At 52.3% G+C, this 26334-nt stretch overlaps 1 protein-coding gene across 1 annotated transcript in view; it reads right to left on the bottom strand.

Annotated features, from left to right (window-relative positions):
- Positions 1–5635: 5635 nt before the first annotated feature.
- Positions 5636–26334, bottom strand: part of VIPR2 (vasoactive intestinal peptide receptor 2) — a 68001-nt gene continuing 47302 nt past the window's right edge. The window contains exons 6-13 of the mRNA XM_082662209.1: positions 17285–17426; positions 13239–13389; positions 12531–12591; positions 11508–11577; positions 10885–10976; positions 7789–7918; positions 7665–7706; positions 5636–6396 (exon numbers count right to left, since the gene is read on the bottom strand). Coding sequence (XP_082518335.1) covers positions 6220–6396; positions 7665–7706; positions 7789–7918; positions 10885–10976; positions 11508–11577; positions 12531–12591; positions 13239–13389; positions 17285–17426 — 865 coding nt within the window. The 3' untranslated portion in view covers positions 5636–6219. The remainder of the gene's footprint in view (positions 6397–7664; positions 7707–7788; positions 7919–10884; positions 10977–11507; positions 11578–12530; positions 12592–13238; positions 13390–17284; positions 17427–26334) is intronic.

Here is a 26334-nt window from a genome sequence, read left to right as displayed (position 1 = left end):
TTGATACTTTTCTTACTTAGAAGCTCCTTGTGGGGAGATGGAGTTTCTGCCACAAGAAGAAGTCGGGACTGGCTGACACTTATTTAGCTCTTACTGGCATCAGGCTGGTTCTAGGGCATCTGCAGTGGACACAGTCTGTCCCCACAGAGGTCATGAGGCTGGGAGTGGGCTCAGGGCCCAGCCTGCCAGTCCCCCCACACCCAGGCTGTAGCTCAGAGGCAGCCCCATCAGCACACAAGCACAGCGGTCCTCGTCCCGTGTGGGAGGAGCCAGAGCGCGCCCCCTCACGTGCCTGTCAGGAAGTGCTCCCTACGTTGGCCCCTTGCTGGTCAGCTGGAGGGAGGTGGGCCTGGGGGAGGTCCCCGGATGACGGAGGGAGTGGACTTGGGCACCCGTCCTATCCCGGCTCCTCTGAGAGCCAAGGGCCAGAACGGGGCTGCCGGGGGGCAAACGCCGTCCCCGCCATGATGGCCTGGACCCCTGCACCATCCGGAGGGGGCGTAGAGGGGGCCGAGGCTTGGGTGAGTCCCAGCCCATCGGGAACTTTGCTCAGATGACATCACAGTCAAACGCCACTGGGACACCATTCACTCTTCTGGTATATTTTGCAAACAAGCGTCCTTTCAACTTGCTCTTAAACATTATTTAGAAAACATTCTCGGAGATGCTTCCCCAGCCCCGGGTGGGCAGACGGAGACATGAGGTCACCTGCCCTCCCGCTCCTGGGGGGCGCCTGCCGCAGGGTCACCCTGCGCTTCCGAGGGATAAAGGTGCCCCCTGACCCGGGACTGAGCAGGTGCCGTGGGGAACGTCCTCCTTTCCTGGTCACCCTCTTGACGGCCCACCACGGTGCCTTCAGGATCAGTGGGGGGGCACGTGACGCCTCCCAGCAGCCCTCTCGCTGACCCAGGTTCAGTTACCAGGCAGCCTCGAGTGTCGCCGGCAGGACAGGCCGGGCTTGGTCTAGCCCTCGCTGGTCTGGTGGGCAAGCTGCCCACTGGTCTCCACGGGGGCTTCATCAGTGTGGGGACAGGGCCGGGGGGCGTGAGCAGGGATGGGAGGGCCCTGGAAGCAGGCGGGGCAGGTGGAGGCGCTGGGGCATTTAGGGGAACCTGCCCCGCGTCCTCTCCTCCCCGGCTCCTGTTCTGCAGGGAAGATGGCTGAAGCCCAGATTATTCAAGAAATTTGCCCGAAGCCGCAGAGGAGGGTGACATCCTGCGTCCTGAGCCCTGGCATTTCTGGAGCAGCTGGGACATTGTAGAGGCAGGTTGGCAGAGGCCACTCACATCATCTGATTTCAGGTCTGCACGAAGGTGACCCCGCACAGACGCTGAAGAAGCTCAAGGCCCCCTCACTTGTCTTTCTCATTCCCTGCTGAGTTTTCACCCTGGGCGGGGCCTGGGGACCAGAGCAAGGGGCTGGGCACACAGAGGGGCTGGTGCTTTATGGATATCCCACCTGACACAGAGCCTAGGCAGCTTGCAGTGACCGGCATGCCGCGGGCTGCTGAGGGCGGGGCTGCCCTGGGCCAGCTCGGCCCGTTTACTCCGTGGCCTCAGCCAAAGGCGCTCCCTCCTGGGCTGTGGCCTCCCTCTGCCGTTGCAAGGCTGTCGTCAGGCCGGCGAGGCTGGGAGCCAAGGTCCGGGGGCGGCATGGGGCCACGTGGGGTGGAGGTCGGTGGCATCACCGACAGTCTGCTTTGACCCCTGCTCCAAGCGCTGCAAGGGCACGGGCCAGCAGGTGAATGCCAGGAGAGGTGGCTCCAGGATGCGCTTTCCAACTGCCCGGCTGGTGGTCACAGAGTGGACACCCAGTCATGGTTCTTGAGCACGAGCCTGGCTCCGGCCTCACAGATTTTCTCAGCAGCGGCCAGTTGGGCACAGGGTGTGGGGCTGCTGAGCCCTCACAGCCTTGCGTTCAGGCCACAGCTGTCCCCACCCGCCACCTCTCCTTCCTGTGGGCTTGAAGCCCCTCACTGCCTCTGCCCTGCACTCTGACCCTTCTTTCCCCTCCTGAGCTCTCGGCGTTGTTGTCCGCAAAGCCCTGCATGGTCTCACGGCCAGATGGACGGCCAGATGGACAAATGGAGGGATGGAGAAGGAGACACAATGCAGACCTGCTGCGGTCGAGGACCGTGAGCCACAGTGAAGTCCACGAAGGTAATTTAAGTAACTTGGGTCCCTCTCTACTTTCTTTCTTTCTTTTTTTTTTTTTTGCGGTACGCGGGCCTCTCACTGTTGTGGCCTCTCCCGCTGCGGAGCACAGGCTCCGGACGCGCAGGCTCAGCGGCCATGGCTCACGGGCCCAGCCCCTCCGCGGCATGTGGGATCCTCCCGGACCGGGGCACGAACCCGCGTCCCCTGCATCGGCAGGTGGACTCTCAGCCACTGTGCCACCAGGGAAGCCCCCTCTCTGCCTTCTGTACCAGTGGGCGCCTGGTGGCTTCGGTAACTCCCGAGCTCCCTTTCCCTGCACCCCTGTTCTGTGCACGACGTGCTATCTGCAGCGCTGCTCTGTTAAGTTGCCCATCGCCCCCCCAAGAGTAAACGCTCTCCGCCCCCCTCCTCTTCCTTCAGCTTGTCCATCCCCCAGCCTTAAGCCTGTCTGACAAGGAGGGACTCTCTTCGGTTGTGGGTGGGGAGGGAAGCCAGCCAAAACCCTTTCCAAAGGCCCCGGGGAGGCGGCCGGGGCTGCTTCCGGAAACGCCTAGTCCAGCATTCATGAGTGTGTTTCATGCGCGCACAGAGACTGGGACTAAACTTACAGAGATGGGGCTCCTACAGAGCCCAGAACAGATGGTGCGTGGGTTTTCACAGCAGGCTGAGAGGTCTGGGAGAACACATGTGCCCATGCATGTGAAAGTCTGCAGTGATGAGTCACATTATGACGGGTGTTAGTATATTGTGTGCCTTTAAATCTGAATGAATTGTTAATTATTTTTGTTATGACTTGAAAATCACAAATTTTGCATATTCTAGATTCATGATTATAATGATTAAAACCAGGAAAGCTTGTGTTTTTCAGGTGTATTGAGTTCACTTGCTGCTTCTTATACTTGGCTATCTATAGCATTCAGCATATAAGGATTTGTAAAGTCCTAAATCTCCAAAAGAGAAATTGGTGCTACTTGGCCTCATTATTTTGTAATTATATTCCAATAGTTTATTTCCCCCTGTTGGTCCTTCAGTGTCAGGGGTTGAATATAATGAATATAAGTAGCTTTAACCAAGATCCCAGTGACAGCTCTGGGGTCATTGTTGGCGCTGAGGCCTGCTATCCAGGGCTCAGTCCGGGACGCCCCTGGGCAGGGGTGGTGGGACTGCTGTCACGAGTGGGGGCCCCCACCGCCTGTGCCTGCTCCACTTTCCTCATTAAACCTTTAGAGAAGATAATGGAAGTGACAGGCCCTTTTCGCTCCATCTTGCAAAGAACACTCTTCAGTATAAACGATGCCCTAAATCCTTTGTGACGTCCCCAAGCTAAGCAGGGCCTCTTACAGGGCCCGGTGGTCGGCGATGCAAACAGGTGACGAGGACACACCGCCCACGACCTCTGCGGAGTCTTGTCCCCATTTCCACGAATAAGGAAGTTAATCTGTAAACTTTCAGCAGGACCTGCATTCAGGTGGGGCAGCTGACTGGAGAAGCAGGGGCCTGGCTACCTGACGTCTACGTCCGTGGGTCAGGCTGAGGCTCAGAACTAAAGAGAAAGCTTTCTGTAAAGAAGAGACGTTCGCTGTCTCCAAGACTAAAGACAGCAGATTGGGGCGAAGAGAGATGGGAACCCCAGTGATGCTGGTGTCTACCGCAGCTTGGTGAGAGCGGCGCTGAGGCCACCTCTTCCAGGGCCGTACCCGCCCAGAGCCAAAAGCGCAGGCCCGGAACCCATTCCCACTTCCGGGACGTTGTTCTGTGGCGATGCTCCAGCACATGCAGAAGCGCTCAAACATTCATCACCAGGGGTGTGGAATAAACCAAGCGCGTCCGTGCCATGGAACTTCACGCAGCTGTTACAAGTAAAGCACATCTGTGTGCAGACAGGCAAGACCCACACAGCCCGTCTTAACTAAAAAAGCAGAAACTTCTACACAATATGACCTACTTTCCACGAGGAAAAAGAAGAAAGCGCGGGAGGGAGGGAGGGAGAGGTTTGCGTAGACGTAGAGGAAACTCTTGGGAACAAGACGATTCACTCTGGATGTTTACTTCTCAAGCAGTAAGAGCCAGATGGAGGGCGAAATTCAGGGCTTTTTCACCTTCTGGGTGATATCTGCCTATAATATCTGAGGTTTGGTAACTCCTCTGTATAATTTCTCTAACCTGAAAACCTGATAAAAAGCACCATTGAAAAAACGCCATTCTTGCTAAGAAAGGAAGGTGCTTGTTGCCCGTCCCGACATCACCTATTCACTTCCCTTCCTTGCGAATGCAACACATTCCTACCTTAAGCAAATTCTCATGAAGCTCTTTCCACCAGTGGACAGCTGACAATGCACCATCACCTGGCACCTGGGGCTCTCAGAAACTCACAGGAGGCTGGTCCGTCTGCTCATTTCTAAGTCAGCTTTTGGAGAACTTGACCTTTAGCAGTGTGCGGTATTGGAATGAAGCAGTTTGGTTGAACATGGAGCTTACTAGAAATAGATTTTATCTGTCTGTAGCACAAATGCAGTTAGGGGTTAGCTCCCAGAAGGCACACACACATACGTGCACATATGCAGGCACGCATGTGCTCAGCCCTGGCCCTAGTTAGCAGGTTCTCAGGTTCTGTGGAGCTGTGGGGTGGGTGTGTTGGGAGCCGCAGGTGCCCCCCCCACCCTTGCAGGGCTGCCGGGCGCCCCGCGCATCACCCCCACCGCTGACCGGATGCTGCAAGGAGCACGTCCAGGCAGGCGGCGTAAGTGCCCTGGGGAAGGTGGCTGCTTGCAAAAGCCGCAAGCTGCCACGTGCCCCGCTTCCCACCCCGTACGCCATCCAGGCTCCGCTTTAGACACGGGAAGATCTCCTCCGAATGTCCTCAGTTTGAGATCCTGGGGCCTCAGCATTTGCTGGCCGGGGTCACCCAGCGAACAGACACGAAATGGGTTTTACTCAAGCGGTCACACATGGCGGCTTGAGGACATTCCACACACGTTTACAACATTTTATTTGGTCACCCCCTCCTCTGCTAACAGTGAGTGATATTCACTCTCCCCTCTGCTGTCAGTCAGGCCAGGCCTCCCCGTTCCAGGCCCGCGGCCTTGGCTCCCGGCAGCTGACGGACTTCCAGGTGCACATCTGACTCCCACGCTCCACCAACGGCCCCGGGCACCCTGGGAGCTGGCTCTTCAGTTGGTCGTGCAGATCTGGTCGCAGCAAATCGTCTGAGCTGGGGAGCCGGGTTGCCGGGGGCTCCGGGTGGACGCTGCCACTCTTTGACCAGGCTCCTCTCACAGGGGGCTTGGGTGCACACCCCAGAGGGACGCTGCAGGGCGACGGCCTCGCGGCGCCCCCCACCCCCGCCCCCGGACGTCCAGCCACCACCCCCGCCCAGCCTGGCCCTGCCTGCCAGGCCCCGCCCCCTGGAGCCAGTCATCCCGATGGCTGGCACTTGCGCTCAGGTCTGTGATGCCTCAGAACGAAGACTCTGTGGCCTCATTGTTAAAGGGGACCAGTATCATAAAGGGGTTGGAGAACCGAGTGCAGCGGCACAGAAAGAAGAGCCTGGATGGCGGTGTGAGCGTGACTGTGCCAGGCGGGGCCCACCTGGGCTTGCGGGAGGATTCCACGGAAGCCCTCAGCAGGCGCCTGTGTGTCCTGCACACAAGGGGCTGCCCTGTGGGACCTGGGGGCTGAGGCCGGCGATGTAGGTCCTGCAGAGGAAGGGTGACCACGTCACTCAGGGCCAGCATCCCAGCCCAGGCCTGTGCCCCCTGAGAACAGGCACTGAGATCAGAAAATCCCCTGTTTTCTTCCACAGTCGCTGGACCCAAGTCCTGGGCTACTGCCACCTTGATCTTTCCTGGTCTCTTTGAAAATGGGTCTGTCTGCACGGCCAAACAACATAAAGCACAAAACTACCGAAATGCTGGAGTGTAACAATCGTTAGGTTTAAACCCCGGGCGGTTACAAGGTAAGCCGGTTCCACGGGGGGGATACGCCAAGCCCGCTCCAGTGGGTCCGAGCCGATTCACCCCAGGCACCCCTGGCTGGGGGCTCGGGCTGCGGTGTGGAGGCACCTCTAGATGACCGAGGTCTCTGTCTGCAGGAAGGACAGGGCGCGGGAGCCGCGGGGGACCTGCAGGGTGCCCTCCGAGCCGCTCCTCGAGCCGGACAAGCTGTGCAGCCTGCAGTCCCGGCCGGAGGGCCGGCTGGGGCACAGAGTCGGCCGCCACATCCTCCCCAGCTCGCTCTGCACCTGGGGCGGGGGCGAGAGCAGGCGGGGCTCAGGCGGTGGGCAAGCTGGAACCGAGACCCCAGCTTCCCCCTAGGGCGAATGCCCGTGGATGAACGCTTCCCCTTCGGCCCTTTTCTGGGTGTGGAGGGTGTGATATCCATGGACGCGGGGCGGGGACAGACGGGCCTGGGAATGAAGAAGCGGAGAAGGATGCGGGACCAGACGAGGGACCAAGAGAAAGGAGGTCAGACTACGGAGCCCAAGGCTTCAATCCAGAGGCAGCGGCCGCTACACCGAGAGCCCGAGAGGGCTAATTCGCCTTTTCAGAAAAGACCTCCTGTGGAAGCCGGGGCCCCAGCGCTTTGCCCTACAGTCCTGGTTCTGCTCCCTGGCTCCCGGGGGGCGGGGGTGTCAGGGGGGTCCGGAAAGAACGAGGGGAGGGAGGTGCAGGAGTCGCTCAGACGACACGGGACAGGGAGGCACGGAGCACGCAGCAGACGCCGGCTCGGCCGGGGGAGCGGAGACGGCTGGACACAGCCGGGGTGGGGCCCGGACGGGGGACCTGGGACGCCCCGGCGCAGGGGGCGGGGCCGGCTGGGAGCCAGGCGTCCCCTGCCCGCCTCCCCGCCGCCCGCGGTCCAGAGCCGGGGTTCTGGGCGCGGAGGGGTCTCCAGGCTGACCCTCCCCTATCTGAGGACTCTGCGCGGAGGTGCTGCTTAGGGATGGGAAACGTTTACAGAGCAGAGCCGGCGCTTTTCCTCGGCCTGGAGTTTCCTGCTACTCCCGCCGCCGATGCTCGCTAGCGCTCCCGCTTGGCAGCCCCGAAAGAAGCGAGGAAAGCGATGGAGGGAGGGGACCCTGAGGACAGCGCGGGGTGACGAGGAAGACGCGCGAGGCGCCGAGCGAGCCGCTGGAGAGGCAGCCGCCGCCCAGGTGAGGCGAGGTTATAGGCGGGGCGCGGCAGAGGCAAAGCGGCGGGTGGGCGGGGCGCGGCCGCCGGGGGTGTGGGCTGGCTGGGGGGCGGGGCTGTCCGGGGGGCGCGGCCGCCTGGGGGCGGGGCTGTCCGGGGGCGGGGCTGTCCGGGCGCTCGCCTGCGGACAGGCTCTGGGACGCTGCGGGTCGGCGGGGGCGGTCGAGGTGTGCGGGAAGACGGAGCCGAGCGCCGCGGGCGCCGGGCAACGGCACTGACCCCACAGCAGGGCGGGCCCTCCGCAGGGGTTTCAGGGGCGTTTCAGGGACTCCCTCACAAGCCGAGAACCTGTGCTTCCCGAGGAGGTCAAAGGACTTACTTCACTGTTCAGAAAGCAGTAGAGGACCGCCACCACCAGGCCCTGCAAGCAAGCGAGAAGGGCAGTGGGTCAGAGCTCACTCACACCCTCCCCTCCCCGGGATGCCCAGCCCCTTGCCACGCACCTGGAAGGATCCGATGCACAGTTCGAAGAGTATCTGGTACTTGGAGGAGATGCCGATGGGAAACACGGCGAACAGCATGTAGTGGACTCCAAAGAGAGGGATGAGCAGCAGGGTGGACTTGGTGAGCCTCCTGCACCACAGGGGGGGGGGGCCCGAGCTCCCGAGGTGACCCGACGGCCGCCTGCTGGCCAGCCCAGGGGCCCCCTAGCTTTGACACCACCCCACCCCGTATGGACTGAGTGTGCAAACGCGATGATGGCCACCACTTTGCCTCATAAAGCAGCAAAGCTCTTCCAAGAAATCCTGACGAGTTTGCCAAGGATGACATTGCTCTGAGCGGGTCTGACGGCCCCGTGTGCCACTGGCTTTAATAGCCGAGACCATCCCCAGCCTTTGGAGGATGGGGGCAAGTTTTACTTTCAGATCAAAAGCAGGGGTGGCCCCCTGAGCACAAGCGTGACAGAAAGTGTTCCCGCAGACGGCTGTTTATGGGTCCTGGCAGGCGACCCTGCTCTGGATCGCACAGAGTCCGAGGAATCAGGGAACCTGGACCAGATCTAATTTCTCTGCCTATCAAAGAGCTCTTACCCTCCCTAATCAAAGAGCAGATTTTCTTCTCACTGCATTTGTGTTGAAAATAAAATACCTGACCTCAATCCTCCCCCCCCCCTTCGAAGCCCCTCCCGCTCCCCGAGCAGGTACAGGACACATCAAGTCAGGGCTTCTCAGCCCTACCTGCACCAGAACCACCTGGAGGTCGTGTTAAAACGCAGACCTGAGAATTCTTCTATCAGGTGCCCAGAGATGCCGAGGCTGCTGTCGGGACCCCACTTTGAGGACCACTTCTATAAGCCACTTCTGACATGAGAATCATCTGGGGGATTTTCAACCTCTTCAAGTCCAGGCTGCCGTCATCCAGTTAAATCAGGTCTCTGCAGGTGGCCCAGCACCTTCCCAGGTGACTCAACCTGGCCACATTTGGTGTAGCAAGCCCAGCACGTTCTAAGGGTCAGGAGCTTTGGGACCACCGCGGGGCTGGTCAGGAATGCAGGGGCCTGGGCCCCCAGGTGGTACGTGTGCATGTCCAGGCCCCTGGGTGACCCCAGAACCGGCAGCCGCTCCAACAACCCGCCTCATCCTGGCAACTCTGAGTGGTGGGAACTGAGGCGGGAGGCACCTCCGCGCTCCTCCGCGTCTCCTCTGCTTGGTGGACCCCAGCCCACACTCGGAAAAAAGTCACCCTTTGCTTTACATATTTTTGAGGCACTGTGGCACTTACAACAAGATTTCCTCTGTACTGGGCAATCTGCACAAACTCTGAATCCCAGACGCTCTGCACCAGACGTGAGCATGCCCTGGGCCTTGGTGGGCAGGGAAGGCCTCACTGACCACCCAGCTGCCACCACGTGCAGCTTTGAACCTTTGACTTTGCAATACCCACGGTGCACTTGCTGCCTTCACTACCTCGGGTCTCTGCCAGCCCAGTGAGTGAAGGCTGGGATTCTGCAGGGAGCTGCCCTTTATTTAAATGTTAGAGAGAACCTGCCTGGATTCTCACTATTGATCCATCTGGAATTTGCTGTTGTGCTAGTTTCTAGAAAAGGGATTTAGAAGCTGGACCCCTGGGGCCCTGTGCCTGGACATCTGCCACTACTGTTACGAGACAGATACACAGAAAAGATGTGCTCTGCCTTTTTGTTATCCTGGAAAAAGAACAGATTCTATCATGCCCACTTTATTTTGTTTCCAAAGTAAAAGCATCCATCTCTAAGATCCGCTTAGGAACGCTCCCAAAGAGCCCAGAGGAAAGGTCAGCGTGGCCCTGAACAAGACGTGCAGAAACTGGAAGTTCAGTTGGAAGGGCAGCCTGAGCTGCAGGCATGGGGCGAGTCCAGGAACCAGCCCGGCTTCTCACCTGAGCAGTAAAGATGCTACTTGGAAGGTTCGGCTGAAACCACTTTATCCTTTGTGGTCTGACGTGGAATCCTATCTCTAGGCCTGACCTCTGATGTGGGCTGGGCAGAGACTGTCACACCTCAGGGCACAGTTATATGTATATGTTTACCAAACTCTATCGCAACACTTTGCTGGTGCCAGCCACTAAATGTCTTTTGAATATTAACTCTATCAGTCCTTATAACCTTATGACAAGCATTATTATTATTTCCACTTCACAGGTGAGGAAACCGAGGCAGAGCAGTGCAGTTACCTCCCCCAGGCCTCCAGCTGGTACATAACCCAGCACTGGGCTGCTGACCACAGGGGATGCCACCTGTCTCCCCAGGTCCACCCTGCTGTCTAAAGGAGGGGAGGGAAGGAGACAGCTGAGGGGGGCCCACCCTGCAGGGGCAGTCAGGTAACCCACCCAGGGTCACGCAGCTTCTGCAGCTGCAATTCCAACCCCAATCTGCCTGTATCCAAGGCTCCTATCAGCTGGACCAACCACTCCACACTAAACTGGCTTTATTTTATACTCGAGTTGTGGGCTTTATCTTTTCTTTATAAATTCTTGATAGAAATTCATATGACCCTCAAGTTCCTTTACGGAGTTCTCAGACCCTTATTAATCAGCTGGATGATGGGGAGTGATTTACTTAACTTCTCTTCCCCACGAGGGAGATGATGACAGCCATGTTCATGTTGTCATCCAGGCAACAAACATCACTTGAGTTATTATTAAGTACAGGGCGCGACATGCGGTGTCCCCTGGACCCTGTGGTCTGATGGGCAAGAAAGAACTAAATATAAAATACAAACAACGTGTGGCCAAGGAGAGAAAAGTCAGATTACAAAACAGGAGAGCGGGCAGAACACTTCAATAAGCTGCTCTCTAGAGGACATCCACGCTGGAATGAAGGAGAGGAACACGGCTTGAAAAATTGCCATGGCAACGCTGGCCTTTGGACAAAACAGTCCATCTCCGGGGGTCCCTGTAAAGTGGCCAAGAGCACACTCCTGCGACTAAAGGAGAAAAGCTGGGGTCATCTGCAGGGTCTCGCACCCCAGTTTTGCTGCTCTCCACACATATACTCAGAGTTTCCAGGCTGCCTGAGGTTGGTGAGGGTGGCTCAGAGCTGGAGCTAAACAAATACTCACTTGTACTGTGACTGGTCATTGCCGCCGACATCTGGGGATGTCAACTTCTGCAGTAAAATTCGTATAATACTAACAAAAAGGATGAAATTGACCTGCACGAAAAAGAGACGACACGTTTGTGTGTGACGTCCCCCTGCAAGGGAGGTGGTGTGGCCGGGATGTGTGTGCCTCTGCTGTTTCAGAAGCACCAGGGCCCTGCCCCTAGTTCTGCTCTTCCCTGCCCCACCCCCTGAGTCAGAGCCAGACAGTGTCTCTCTGCTGCATCACATACGTTCCGACCCCAGGGCACGGCAGCTGAGTTGAGAAAATTAATTTTGAGACGTGAAATCCGCAGGTGGAAATCCAGTTCTGCTCTAAGGCTGCACACCTGGGGGACCTGACTCTGACCCCCACCCCACCCCGAGGTTCCCCTGGAGGACTGTCTCTTTCTCGCCCTCCGCTTCACTGAGAATTCGTCCTGAAGGTGGGCCAAGCCCACCATGCAAGAGCTCAGCCTCAGGGTACTTGTCTCAGAAGACCTAGTAGAACGGACCCTTTATAGTTACTACCAGACAGTGGGCTCGCTCTCTGCCCAAGTGTGCAACCTGGCAGGCAACTCACGTTTCAATACAGAAATGACTTACTATAATAGAAATTAAAATTGGTGTTCGTATAACCCACCAGGGAACACTGTGGTCATTGGTATCCCAGCAACTGTTGAAAAGAGAGAAGGAAAATCACGTTACCACCAATTCCATCTACAAACCAAGCACAGGAGGATAAGCACGCTGCAGACTCACCCTTTCCCCGGGGGCTTGAACACTTTCCCCGGGGGCTTGCGAAACAAAGCGCCCCGACCGTGAGCCCTCTCACTCACGCGGCTCCTTAGGGGGTCCCTCCTGACTGCCACGCGCTCTCTCCAGCAGGAAGCTGGGGTGGGCGGCTTGTAAAATGCCTCCAGCTCACTCCGTCACCCACACCCCTTCCCAGCAGGGGCAGAGACCCACCCTCGTCCTGGGTCCTAGCTGGTTGACAGCAGGATGTGGAGTCCTTGGAACCCAGCGTACGCTGCCTAGACCCACGGCCCTGGCTGCCCCTGCAGGTGCCTGTGGCGTGTGAGTGAGCCAGGCTGAGGCCAGGAGAACCGCCCCAAGTTCCAGGGACAGAAACACACCAAATCAACTGGGACTATGTGAGCTCCCAGCTTTGGGTGGTTTGTTACTGGTAGTGGACAACTGGTAGACCCTGGGTCCTGCATGAGGCACAGCGCCGGTGGTGGGAGCTCTTGGTGCTTGGGTCTGGGCCACGGTCTGGCTCACTGTGCACACGAGGCAGAAGTGCTCTGGGCCCTGGTCCAACTGCGCTACCTCGGAGAGCTGCGCCCCAGCTGGCCTCTCAACCCGGCCTCCTCGCTGGGCTGGCTGCTCCGTCTCTGCCTGGTTGACCCCAACCTCAGCTCCGCTGCCAGGCCCAGCTCAGCCCCACCTGTCCCTGGGCTCTTCTCCAAGCACTCCAACCCGTATTCCTCCCCGTGCAGTTCAACGTCCTCCCCATCTGTGTCCAAAGGCTGCCTTTGACCAGATACGAAGCTTCTCTCTGGTTTCCCAAGACCAGTGATGCCAGGACCTCAGTGCTGCTTGACCTCTCTTTACAGGCATGGCACTCACCCTGTGTCTTCTAGTGAAAGCCTGGCCGCAGCCCACGCACCTGTGCAGACGGTGGGGATGCCTGCAGAAAGACACCTGGTGACCACAACCCCATGCTGGTTACTTGCACCAGCCCAGCAGGGGCACACGTGGGAGCTTTCATTAGCCTGATGGTCAGGGACAAGGGCCTTCCGATGAAAAGATCAAGTGGAAGCTCTTCATAAATACATACAGGCTTATGCTCATGCCTTACTAAGCAGTGAAGATAACTGAGTATGTGTCTGAAGGCTTCACAGTCCTGAAACACATCTCTGTGTTTCTGGGTGTCGGTGTCAACGTGCTGGGGAGGCTGTGTTCAGACTTGGCAAAGACCTGCAGGGGAGTCCCTCGCTGTGAAGGTGGGGGTCCCGCAGCTGACGCACAGCCCTGCTGATGGGCACGTTAGTGGGACCTCGTGATGGATGGCCTCCCTGCTTCTCCTCCTCCCAGGCCCCTTCCTTCTGACTTGCCCACCATCAGGGTTTGCCCCAGCAATAGAGTCAGAGCAGTTTTAAATCAGGTCCTGGCTCCCAGAAATACTAAGCTGTTGGCTCTAGAAAAGCTCTTCCTACAGGGGCAGCACAGCATTTTTCTGAGCTGAAAGCACCTGCATTTATAGGTCAGAGAGGACAGCAATCAGGAACCTGGGGGGTTTGGGGGTGGCAGTGGGCTGTCGGGGGGAGTCCTTACCCCATCCAATCAGGAGATAGGCCACAAAGCGCCGGCTGGGGGAGAAGATGGCCACCAGGAGGGTGTGGAGGTACAGCCCCTCCACCAGGAGCCAGTAGAAGTTGGCCATGATGCAGTACTGGAAGAAGACCAGGCTCAGCTTGCAGCCCACCTGGATGCCACAGACAGAGTGAGAGAGCACACTGCGTTTGGATGAGGACTTTCGGGGCGGGCAGCCGGCTCCAGGTCCCAACGCGAGCCCGTGCTGCACGAGGCATGTGGCCACCCAACACAGAGGTGCCGCCTGGAGGTGTGTGCCTGTTCAGGTGAGGCCCTGGAACTCGCTGGAGGGTAGCATGGGGCCCAGGCAGATGCACAGTGTCCCTGAGGGTGACATGTAACTTTGAGAGTGACCATGTGGGGCCTGGCACGCTTGGCTGACCTCCCTCTCCTTCCTCCTGACCCCCCTCCTCCCTGCATCCCCCCTCCTCCCTGCATCCCCCTCTCCTCCTGCATCTCCCTCTCCTCCCTGCATCCTCCTCTCTTCCCTGAATCCTCATCCACCCTGCATCCCCCTCTCCTCCTGCATTCTCCTCTCCTCCCTGCATCCCCCTCCTCCCTGCATCCCCCTCTCCTCGCTGCATCCTTACCCTCCACTCACTTCCACTTTTTCTCCTTTGTTCTTCCTCACTGTGCACTCTTAACAAGAGATGGAAAAATAAAGGAATAAACAAGAAACCCACCAAATACATTATTTCCCCAGGAGTTTTGAAAGGGAAAAATTATGTATTACATAAAGTAAATGCATTTTTAATCTCTCAGACCTTCATATAAGTAAACATATCAGGTATTTCCACGTCATGAGCAAACATGAAATTGAGGCTTTCAATCACTAAGCTTATATAAGTGAGCTGAAAACAAGAACAGTACTTTTACTTCTATCCTCCTTCTGTGTCTTTGCAGCCGCCTCCCCTAATATGTGTATGTGGCTGATGGGTGGATGTACTTCCATATATGTGGACACACTCGTACACGTGTATGGGGTGGACAGAGTTGCAGACAATGCACGGCAGCCCCTCAGCTGGCTCCCCGGGGTCATGAGGCGCTTGGACTCACAGCGGCTCCATCCTCTCCAGGACGCTCCAGCCCCTGACCTCGCACCAGGTCTCTCTTGCCTAAGTGGAGTGTGGTTCCGTCTCTTTCTAAGGCGGTTACGGTTTACTGATGCTGAGGGCGGGGAGGGGGTCTGCATGTGGAGGCGGCCCGCTGGACATCGGGGCTGGGCCGCCGTAAGTGGAAAGACGCACGTGACAACACTGCTGTGGAGACAGGAGAAGCGACCCAAGACCTCGTTGGGACAGTGACAGAGGCGCGTGCTGGGTGTCGAGGAGGGAAGAGCTCCACACCCACGGGTGGAGGGAACCTGTGGTGAGCCCTGCTGGCCGGCGCAGAGGGCACGTCCTGCACACGCAGCATCCGTAGCACCCGTGGCATCTCTGCCTTTGGAAAGCTGTCTAGCACTATCTGTCGCAATGTAAACACATGTGCCCTTTGGTCCCTCCAGTCTCTCTCCAGACCCACCTGACCGAGGTGAGAGCACTGGTGCACGAAGATACACGTACACTGACGCTCGTGGGGACAGAAGATACAAAAACAGGGTGTCGCGCAGATTACGTCACACCTGCACGGTAGATTCAAAGCAGACCCTGAGACACCGCTAGACTCAGAGGATTTCCAGGATATCCTGTTGGAGGATTTTCTCTAGACTGGAGCACGGTTTCCACAGGTTTAGATCAAACCCAGACCAACAAGTGCAGAGAACGAGGCGCCCACACATGTGCGGGCTGGCCTAGGTGGGACGGAGGCAGGGGTTCTGTCTCCTGGTCCACGTTTTGATCCAATAAAGACACTGGCTTCTTTGAGGCCCAACTCCTTGAAAAGGACGAGAAAACAGCACCTACCATGAGGGTTGTCAAAGGCAAAATCAGGTGTCACACCTGGAGACACGTGTCCTCTCAGGCTCTATGGGGCCAGACGGCATTTCCCTAGAGTGCTGGGAAGACTTACAGCATCGGTAGGTGCTGGCTAAGAGCAAGTCAACAGGATATTTTGTTTAAACACGTGAAGATGACAGCTGCAGGGCTGGGGATATGGGCCTTGGTGCCTCTGTGGGTCTCATGCCTGGAGCCCTCAGTGCACAGTGAGCGGCAGAGGCGATGGCGTGGTGATGTCCACGTGTGCAGTTTCACTCGTCCTGTGTCCACGGCTGCTCCACACTCGAGGACATGGTCTCCCCCAGCACCATGCAAAGCCCCTTCCTTTGGAGCCGTCTTTCCAGGGACGGAGCCAAACTCGTGATGGGACAGAGTCTGAAGGGTGTGTGTGTGCCTGGGTCTGTGCGCCTGTGTCTCTGTGTGAGCGTACGCATGCCTGTGTGTTTCTGCGTGCCTGTGCACCTCTGTGTGCATGTGTTCTGCGTGTGTGTGCACTTGTGCACCTGTGTGTGTTGATGGGCTCTTCTCACTTCCCCTTCTCCTACCCCCTCTGCCATTCTGGCCCGGGCTGTGGGCCTACGTGGCAGCTCAGTGGGCCCAGGACCCTCTGCAATGTGCAGACCCCCAGCCCAGCCTCCAGCCCTTGTCTCTGGCTCTCCGCCTCCCCCCGACCCACCCGGGACAGCAAGCAGCTGGTCAGCATTCAGCTTTGGGCCGGGTGCATCCCTGTTCAGATGCGTCAGCCTCACTGCAGAGCCCAGGGCCTCCTAGCTTACCCCTAGGCAGGTGGGACTCAGGGCAGGGACACCCAGGTCCCTGTTGCTGCCCGTCCCTCAGCCAGATCCTCCGTCTACACAGCAGGAGAAAGTTGAGAGCACCGCTCCAGGGCCTGCTGTCTGTGGGCCCGTCAGGGTCACTACGTCCTTTAATGAAGAGCTAAGTACGGAGCGCTGCTTCGAGCAGAGCTTTGAGACACAGAGACGGGACCGAAGGCTCCTCAGCGGGAGGACAGCCAGGCACCCCTGCTCCAGGCCTGCGGGTGCACCCCCAGCTGTGCAGCGGAGGCTCGATCTAGGGACGAGAGCCCAGGGGCCGCACTTCCACCTGCGGCTGGGACTTGCCAGGTGGAGGATCTTGTTGCTAATTTCTTTATTATATTCAGTCCACATGCCTCCTGGTCAAGATTATCCCAGGAGTATATTGATATTTATTGCACCTGCAGACCCAAGAAGCAGCTGAAGTTCTTCGGTGTGATAAAGGCTTTACTATGTTAAAACGACATTGACTCAAATCTGCTCAGTCCAGAGCAAGGGTGCCAGCACATGAATCCATCCGCTTGGGAGGCGGGTGGAGAACAGCATTCCGGCTAGTGTGGAAGAGCTGTGACCAGGACTAGGGTGCCGTGTAGAACCTAGGTGGAGGGTGCGACTGGGTGTCGGAAGACTGGGTAGAAGGACTTGATCTCAGAGGAGCTCAATATAAACGCACTAAACTCAACTATGCCTTAAAGGCCCACTGATGTCCACCACAAGCCAAGCCTGCACTGCAGAAACTAACAGTTAAGGTGATTCATCCTCTTGCAAAGAGCTGGGCCCGCGGGTCACGGGCGGGCACTGCGCTCCCAGCAGGTGCTGCGGGGACGCACTCACCGCGCAGGTGATTTCCACCCAGCAGTCAGGGGAAGCATCTACTGCTCAGAATCCCGGACGTGTGCGGAGAAAACGGCGTCGTGCGTGCCCACCCGTGCCAGGAACATCCGGCTCGAGCTGCCGCTGGTGCTTCGGGGCAGCGGCCTCTTGGGAGGCCGGCTCTGCCTGGGGTCAGCACTCCGGCCGTGACCTCCCACCGGGCAGTGCCCACGTGCCCACCTTGTGTCTCCGGCCACCGTGGGCCTGCTCCGAGCTCAGGCCCGCTCCCGCGCCCTGACGGGGACCACCGGCTCTGGGACTTCTTCCCGATGCCAAGTGGGGTTGGAGTAAAGGGATGGGCGGTGGGGAGGGAGTTCGGTGGAGCTGGAGTTCACACAGGCACCTGCCCCCCATGAGAGGACCCCGCCCACAGGGACAGCCTTACCCAGGAGGACGGCTGGTCGGGGCAGTGCAGAGTCCCTGAGCTGGAGTACAGAACGTCGTCCTTGACCAACACCGAGATGGCCCGCAGGATGAAGGAGAGGAACAGGTTCAGGTGGATGTAGTTCCTGGTGCAATGCAGCTTCCTGCGGAGGGGGGAGGCGGTGGTGGGAGGGGAGAGGGGAGTAGAATGGCGGGGAGAGGGTGATGGGGGAGAGGGGGAGGCATGGATGGGGACAGAAGGGAATTGGAGGGGAATTGGAGGGGGATGGGAAGGGGGAGGAAATAGATAATCAAACACTGATTTGGGGCACACTTTCATAGTTGCCTGTGTGGCTTTAATCTTAAGGCTTCTTTTTTATGGAAGTTAATCATTTATTTAACTATTCCTTATTGTATATTTAAGATGTTTACAGCTTTGCATTATGATAAATATTTTTGTGCATAAACCTTTTCCCTTATTTCTGACTTAGCGCCTTAGATCAGAGTCCTAGAAACAGGAGTTCAGCATAAAAGTATAAAGCAAAGCCGTGCTCAGTCGAGCCTGCGGTGGCATGCCCCCACTTCACAGATGTGCAGACCACCCATCTTTGCAGCAAATTTCCGGCAAGACCCACATCAAAGGACCTGTCTCTGAACTTAACTTTATGTGATATTTTGCTTCTCTAAAAAATGCTCAGAACATTTTGTTTATAGTTATTTTACAACACTTAAATTCTGCTTTGGAGAAGACTTAATTGGATACTTGCTTTAACTCTGACTTTTAATTGTCTGGAGTCTTTAAGAAACAAGCTGTCCCACACAGATGCACTTCCAACATTGTTAATCATTAACTCTTTAGGGTTAAGTAAAGTTTACAATTTTTGAAGAACATTAAAAAATGTATACTAAAATAGACTTCCACCTGTGGCTACGAAGGGAAGCTTATCTGACTTCCCTCCCACTAGGGGGTCAACGTGATTTAAAAAATTATCTACTTGGAGAGAAGCGGAAGCAGCTAGGACTCGAAGGACAGGGTGCTGGTGAGGAGGGAGGCACTGGGGCTCTTTGGGCACCCACCTCCTCTTGTCTCCTGGGCTGTTGGTTAACCTATGTCTCAGGGCACAGCAGCCAATTAGAGAACAGGGGCCCAGAGCTTGTAACATCGTCACTGGACGGAATGGACAACAAAGGAAGTTAAGGGCTTTCAAGTTAACAGACTCCAGGAGCAATGATTCTGGAGAAAAGGAAAACACAGAGAGCCCAAAATTCAGCACGCAGTTATCTACTGAGGTTTTCCTTTCCTTTTTCCATTTCCTAAGGTGTTCATGTGTTGGATGAGTAGAAAGATTCCCAGGCCTTCATCTGAAACCCCTAAAAGGCTATGACGTAGGAATAATGACAAAAAAGCCTTCACAGAGCCTGAAATACAGCCTCAAGTCAACTCAATCCCTGCCTGGCTCAGGCTGGTCTGCCCATGTTGCTAGAAAAATTAAATCCTCTCTGTAGTAAGAGATCATCTAAAGTCTCTACAATTTAATTATATGTAATTTCAGTAAATTAATAAGTATGCTATAAACAGTACCAAGTGATCAAATACAGTTAAAAAGGAAAAAACAAAAACAAAAATAAACAGAGAACAGAAGGAGATCCAGACGCTGGCATTTTAAGACATGGACTGTAAAATTACTCTGATTAATATAGCCAAGAAAATTGGTGAAGATATGGAGAACATTATTAGAGGATGGAATTAATTGTAAAAATCAGATGGAAAATTGAAAACTTAAAAAAAACCCCTGAAATTAAGAATTAAGTAGCTGGGTCTAACATTAGAGTAGACACTGTAAATCAGAGTATTATAAGTTGGAAAATAGATCAGTAGAATATGTCTAGACGAAAATAGAGAGAAACAAAATAATGTAAAATATAAAGAAATAGGAAATATATGGGAAATGATGAAAATGTTAAACATACTTGAAAATGGAGCTTCAGAAGGAGAGGAGAGAGGATAAAGTAGAAGCAATGTTTGAAGAGATACCAGCCAAGAATGTTTGAAATTGATAAATAACAGATTAAAGAAATTCCACTAACTCCAAGAAGGAGGATTACAAAGAAAACCACACTAGAGCCCATGATAGTATAACTGCTAAAAACCAAAGACAAAGAAAAAAGTCTTCAAAGCACCCAGAGAAAGACTCATCCTTCAGTGGAATAATGGTGAGACTGGCAGCTGACTTTTTCAAAAGAACTAATGATGCACATCTTTAATGTGAGGAAAGAAAACAACTGCCCACAAAAAATGCAATACTATCAAGAACATCCTCAGACATGAAGGCAGGGCTTCCCTGGTGGCGCAGCGGTCGGGAGTCCACCTGCCGACGCAGGGGACGCGGGTTCGTGCCCTGGTCTGGGAAGATCCCACATGCCGTGGAGCGGCCGGGCCCGGAGCCTGTGCTCCGCGACGAGAGAGGCCACAGCAGTGAGAGGCCCACGTACAGCAAAAAAAAAAAAAAAAAAAGGCAAAATTAAGATGATCTCAGGCAATCAAAAATCATGAGAATTCACTCCTGGGAGGCCTGTGCCGAAGGAAACACTAAAAGGAGATCTTCAGGCAGGAGGAAAGTGATCCTGGATGGAAACATGAAAATTGAAGGAGGAATGAAGAGCACCAGGACAGACAGACAGGCAACTGAAAATAAACACTGACTTCCAGACAACAACCGTAATCATGCCTTGTGGTACTTATAAAATGCTATGAAGTCTTGAGTTGACTGGGAAGCAGTAAAAATAGTAACTGGAGGTTAACACCTATGAGACAAGGATGCATGTTGTTAATATGGGGTGAAAACCAGAAGAATAATAGAATATATAACTAACAATCTGAAAGGGGAAAATTGGAGTAATAAAAATACTTGACAATTTAAAAAGAAACACAAAGTGAGTGCAGGAGCAATGAAGCAGCTGAGACAACTGAAAGCAAAGAGATAGAAGACGGATTAAAACTCCAAGTTGTCAGTAACTAGTCTAAATGTGAGTGTAAAATACTGTAGGTAAAAATAAAAATAGACTGGAAATAAAAAGCAAATCTCAATTAAATGGAGCTTGTAAAACACTCAAATTAAATATAAAACAGGGAAGTTCAAAGTAAAAGCACAGAAAATATATCTTGCAAATATCAAATAAAGAAAGCTAATATAACTACATTAATATAAGAGTAGATTTTTTAAAATCAAGGGACATTACTAAACATGGACAGTTTAATAGGAAAATAAAACATTAAATGGGTATGCCCCTAATAACATAACCTTAAAATATATAAAGCAAACAGTGAAAGAAATAAAAGAAGAAATAGACAAGTCCACAATTATAGTTGGGAATTTAAATACATGTCTGTCAGTAACTGATAGAACAAGTAGTTAAAACAAACAGTAAAATTTAGAATATTTAAATAACATGATCATCAAAATTATGTAAATGACATATGTAGCATACAAACCAATAACTGTGGAAATTATATTGTCTTCAAATGAAAATGAAACTTTTACTAAAATAGACCACATTCTGAGTCATAAATCAAGTCTCAACAAATTGTAGAGGATTTAATTCATGTGGTATGCTCTCTGATTACCATGAATCAAGCCAGATTACCATGAATTAAGCCACAATCCAACTTGTTACTAATTTTCTATTCAGCTTAGAAATTAATCTATAGTTTTCTGTAGCCTATGAGTTAAAAAATAATTTAAAAGAAGAGTTTAGAAAAATTAGAACTCAATGATAACGGAAAACACATATTTAGATGTAGAAGATGGAACTAAAGCAGGTCTGAGAGGGAAATGCATAGGTATAAATAAACGCATTTTAAACAAAGGAAGGCCGAACACACACCTAACTTAAGCTAGAATAAGCCCACATAGAAGCCAGAGAACACAGAGGGAAGGAGCCAATAAAGAGAAGCGCACAAGCCAGTCCATTAATGAATAAGCATACAGGGGAGAAAATTAAAGTCCAAAGTTGGTTCTTGGAAAACACTGATAAAACTGATAAAGCTTTATGCAGTAAGATTCATCAAGATACAAAGAAGGAAAATAAAAATGACCAATACCAGGAATGAGAAAGAAGATATAAGTATAGCTTTTACATACGTGAAAAATATAATAAGAGATATAGAAATGTAGGTGAAATGAATAGATTCCTTGAAAAATACAACTTATAACTAACATAGGAGAAACAGAGAATCTGAATTGTCATATGTCTGTTTTAAAAACTTGAACCTTAAAAGAAAACCTTCCCACATGACAGCTCTCTGCCCAGATGGCTTCACTGGTGAATTCCACAAACGCTACAGAAGAAATAGCACCTTATCTAACCCACATCATTCCACAGGATAGGAAAGGGGGCACTTTATTATTCACCTATGGACAAGCACAACTGTCATATCAAAGCCTATCTTACGAGAAAGGAAAATTATATCAAATTCATGACTGTAGACACAAAAATCCTCAACAAGACACTCGTAAACTAAACCCAGTTATATAGTAAAAGGATAATATATCACAACCAACTAGGGTTAATTTTAGGAACGAAAGGTAGATTTAATATCAGAAAATCTACCTATGTATTTTTTCACATTAAATGAACAAATGATAAAAACCATCTGCTCGTCTCAATATACGCAGAAAAATCATCATAAATTCAGCATCCATTTGTGATTAAAAACTCAGAAAACTGGGAATTGAAAGGAATGCTCTTAATCTGGTAAAGAGTATCTTCAAAGTATCTGCAGCAAACGTCACGCTTGCAAGTGAAATATTGAGAACTTTCACTCTGAGCTCAAAAATAAGAAAAGGTGGTCCTCTATCATCACTTCTATTCATACTGTGCTTCACAAAAACTTGAGCTGCATATAAGAAGAATCCAGATGAGTTTACAGAATAATTATAAAATTCATAAATAAGTTTGGCAAGTCTGCTGAAGCAAGATCAATATATCAATGTCAATTCCTTTTCTAAACGTTATGTGTACACAAATATATACGACAGCATAAACAAATACCTCAGCATGACTATCAAAAGACGTCCATGATGTTTACTCAGAGAACCACAGAATATTATTGAAAGAAATTAAGAAGGCCCAAACCAATGGAAGGATCTACTATAATCACTGGTTGGATGATTAAAAACTGTAAAGATGTCCAGTCTATCCAAGCTGATCTACAGATCCAATGCAATCCAAAATGAAATCCCAGGAGAGTTTTTTTAATGGCTACTGACAAGCTGATTAAAACAATTCACATGTAAGTGCAGATGACCAACCTCTTCCTAGTGAGAAAGAAGAGCTGACAGATTTACACTGCTGGAAGTCAGGGCTCATTATAAAGGCACAGCAATGACAGCAATGTAAAAACGGCACGTGATAGATAAAGAGGGAAATAGGACAGAGCAGGGCATCCAGTCCCTTGATACACAGTCACAAAGATGCCTTTGCAATGCACTGGCACAGGTGGGCTTTCCAGGTAATGGTCCTGGAGAAACTGAATACAGAGAAAGCGAATGACCTTAACCCCTACCTCACACCATACACAAAAATAAATCACCAGTGGATCATAAACCTGTACATGAGAAGTTAAAATAATAAAAATTTCTAGATGATAACAAAGAAGAACATGCCAGAGATATTTTAAACAGGCTCAGGAAGCTCTGACTATAAAGACAGATAGATGGTCAATAGGCTTCATTAAAATGAAGACCTTTCGCTGATCAAAAGACTCATTAGGGGGGTGTAAAGTCGAACCACAGTGCTAGAGATAAAATCTGTGATACCCATATCTGACGAAAGGCTGCTCTCACAGGACTCCTAAAAATTAACTTAAAAAAAGACAGACAGCTGAATAGAAAAATGAGCAAACACTTGAAATGGTCCTGCAGGAAAAAAAGTTTCCAAACACATTATATCATTATTCACCAGGGAAATGCACATTAAAAACACAATTCTATATTACTATAGACAATGGGGGGGGGGTGGAGTGGAAGGGGTCTCCGCAAGGCAGGTGGGCACGTGCAGTACCTGGAGAGGCTACACCTGTGCATGGCCTACGACAGGAGAGACATATGAACGTAAAGTAAACATGAATATAAATATAAGTGTGCACACACACACGCACATCTGAAGAACTGTGTACGCGCGTGCAGGAGAGAACTCACAAGAATGTCCACAGCAGCCCTGCTTGTGGTCGCCCCAAACCGAGAGGCACCCACGTCTCCGTGGACACTGAACAAAGAAATGAGTTGTGTTATCTTCACACAGCAATAAAAAAGAACAGGATAACTGCACGCAACAATTCGGAAGAACCTCCCTGCAAAACGCTGAACTGGGGAGACTGGGGCGTTCCTTCTGTAAGATCCTAAAATAGGCAAAAGTAGTGCGTGGTGTCAGAACTCTGAATAGCGGTCACCTTCTGGGAAGTGGGTGGTGACGGACACGCAGCGGCCTGGAGATCGGCTCCTGGTGCTAACCGTGCTGGATGGCGACCTGGGCGCTGTGCTCCCTGGGGACAAGCATCACGCTGCATGTGGAGCCCTGCCCACGTCCCTGCATGCACACTTCACTCAGAAAAGTCCACTTCTGTGTATTCAGCGTGACCCCAGACCTCGGTAATGACGACATTAAATACGACACAGGAGCAGTTCTGAAGCTCAGTGACCCTGCGCTGTGGTCCGACGGCTGCAGGCTCGACGCTGCCTCGGCCTCGTGTGCTCCTCGTGCTGGGAGCTCTCATCTCTCCAAACCCTTTTCTTTCTTTTCTTCTTTTCTCCACTCCTCTTCCCTTTCCCTCTCCCCATGTCTCTCCACTGAGCGGGGCTGGGGTTTGTTGCTGTCCCCCAGGTGAGCACAGCCCCCCCAGGTCAGCAAGCTGTCCAAACGAGTCACGTTGCCGGGTCTCTCAGCGACGCTTCGCCACACATTTAAAGTTTCACCTCCAGGTACTGATCTAACGGATGACGGATGTAACTGAAAGTGTGTCTCCAGATGAGCCAGGCTGGAATCCGCCCCCTGATGGGGGCACGAATGGACTCCCGAAGGCGAACGGGGTGAAGGTGGTGGTGGCTCGGGGCCCTGCGCTCACCCGCTCAGCAGCCTGGGACACACGGCACCTCCGAGGCCTCCTCCTCTAACTGGTAAAGCTGGGACGTGAGAGCACTTACCTGGTGGAGGTGTCGTAAGGACCCAATTAACAAGCACAGTGTGTTAGCAATTACTGCTGCTCTTCCTGGGCCTGTGAGGACCGGGGCTGCCTCGTCAGTGCCTGGACCACAGGCCACACTCGAGGGTGCCAGCAACAGTGACCGCCCACGACCCCCACACAGAACCAGGCCCCGCGTTTGATACCCAAGTCTGCATGCCCTTCGGGAAAGAAAGAGATGAAGAAATGAGATGTTCCATTTCTCCACTGTAAAGTAAGAACCCAAGTGTCCATGACAGATGAATGGATAAAGAAGATGTGGCACATATATACAATGGAATACTACTCAGCCAGAAAAAGAAACGGAATTGAGTTGTTTGTAGTGAGGTGGATGGACCTAGAGACTGTCATACAGAGTGAAGTCAGAAAGAGAAAAACAAGTACCGTGTGCTAACACATATACATGGAATCTAAAAAAAAAAATGGTTCTCACGAACCCAGGGGCAGGACCGGAATAAAGACGCAGACGTAGAGAATGGACTTGAGGACACGGGGAGGGGGAAGGGTAAGCTGGGACGAAGCGAGAGAGAGGCATAGACATATATACACTACCAAATGTAAAAGAGATAGCTAGTGGGAAGCAGCTGCATAGCACAGGAAGACCAGCTCGGTGCTTTGTGACCACCTAGATGGGTGTAGAGAGGGTGGGAGGGAGACGCAAGAGGGAGGAGATATGGGGATATATGTATACGTATAGCTGATTCACCTTGTTATACAGCAGAAACTAACACAACATTGTAAAGCAATTATACTCCAATTAAGAGGTTAAAAAAAAAAAGAACATGGTTGCTTGATGCTTTCGTAGCTTATGGGCTATATTTTGGAGAATAAATGTTCGAAGACTGCAAAGAATTCCGTTTCCTGGGTGTAATCACCATGACAATGGAGCGTGTTATTTTTATAACATGGATTTTAGAATTAACTCAGTCTCTCAGCTCTCCAGGGAGGTGGCATCAGCAGACGGAAGTGGGAAGGGTGCCCGAGTTGAAGGCAGAGCCTGGGACTGTACTCCATCCCTGGGCTCTGGGCACTTTTTCCTGGGATCATTACACACTGAACCAGCAGAATGACAGCCAATGCAGACATGTCCTTTTTCTAACTAAGAAGTGTCACCTGCAGCTGAAGAATGATGTCCATGTAAAGAAGACTGTGATGTGCCTAAAAGCATTGGAGACTCTCTTAATGGATCATGACCGTATTTGCAATAATTCCAGAATGCTATTGCTGGCTAGTTGTTAAATACATCATGAAGTGCAAACCTGAGGGAAATTGCTGTCAAGAATATGGATTGCTCAGCATGGGAGCTCTTTAAAAACAAACTGAACATGTTCTAATTCAAGTTACCCTGTGCTGGCTTACCTCCCTAAATGTTTCCTTTCTTTTTTATATTTAACAATTTCAAGATTTAAAAATGTACAATAAAATGCAGAAGATAGCAGAACAAATATTAATATAATACCAGGGTTTTTTTAAGAACTTTTTTATCATATAAAATATTATAGGTCTTCCCCACACTCTTCAAAGTGCAGTTCTGGGTTAAAGGCATTGCCTCATTCTTTCTGAGAATTATCAACTACCTCACACAGCCGAGATGCCTGAAACTAGAGGAGCACCACTTAACGTCTGCTGAGATCTCCGCTACCTGCTCCATCACCTCCACTCACTCAGTTTTCTTCCAAGTATGGACCTCCTCATGTTCTAAAAACACTCCATTTGTTATATCACTGATTTTATATGAAGACCGGCTAACATTTGAACTATATTTTAGCAAAGGGAAATAAGATATGTGGTGTGTGGGAGGAAAATAAAAGTGGAGTTGGTGTTGCCAAGAG

Source organism: Grampus griseus (assembly GCF_964374135.1).
Source record: "Grampus griseus genome assembly, chromosome: 9".
Taxonomy (NCBI): domain Eukaryota; kingdom Metazoa; phylum Chordata; class Mammalia; order Artiodactyla; family Delphinidae; genus Grampus; species Grampus griseus.
This window is presented reverse-complemented; position numbering and strand designations above follow the sequence as displayed.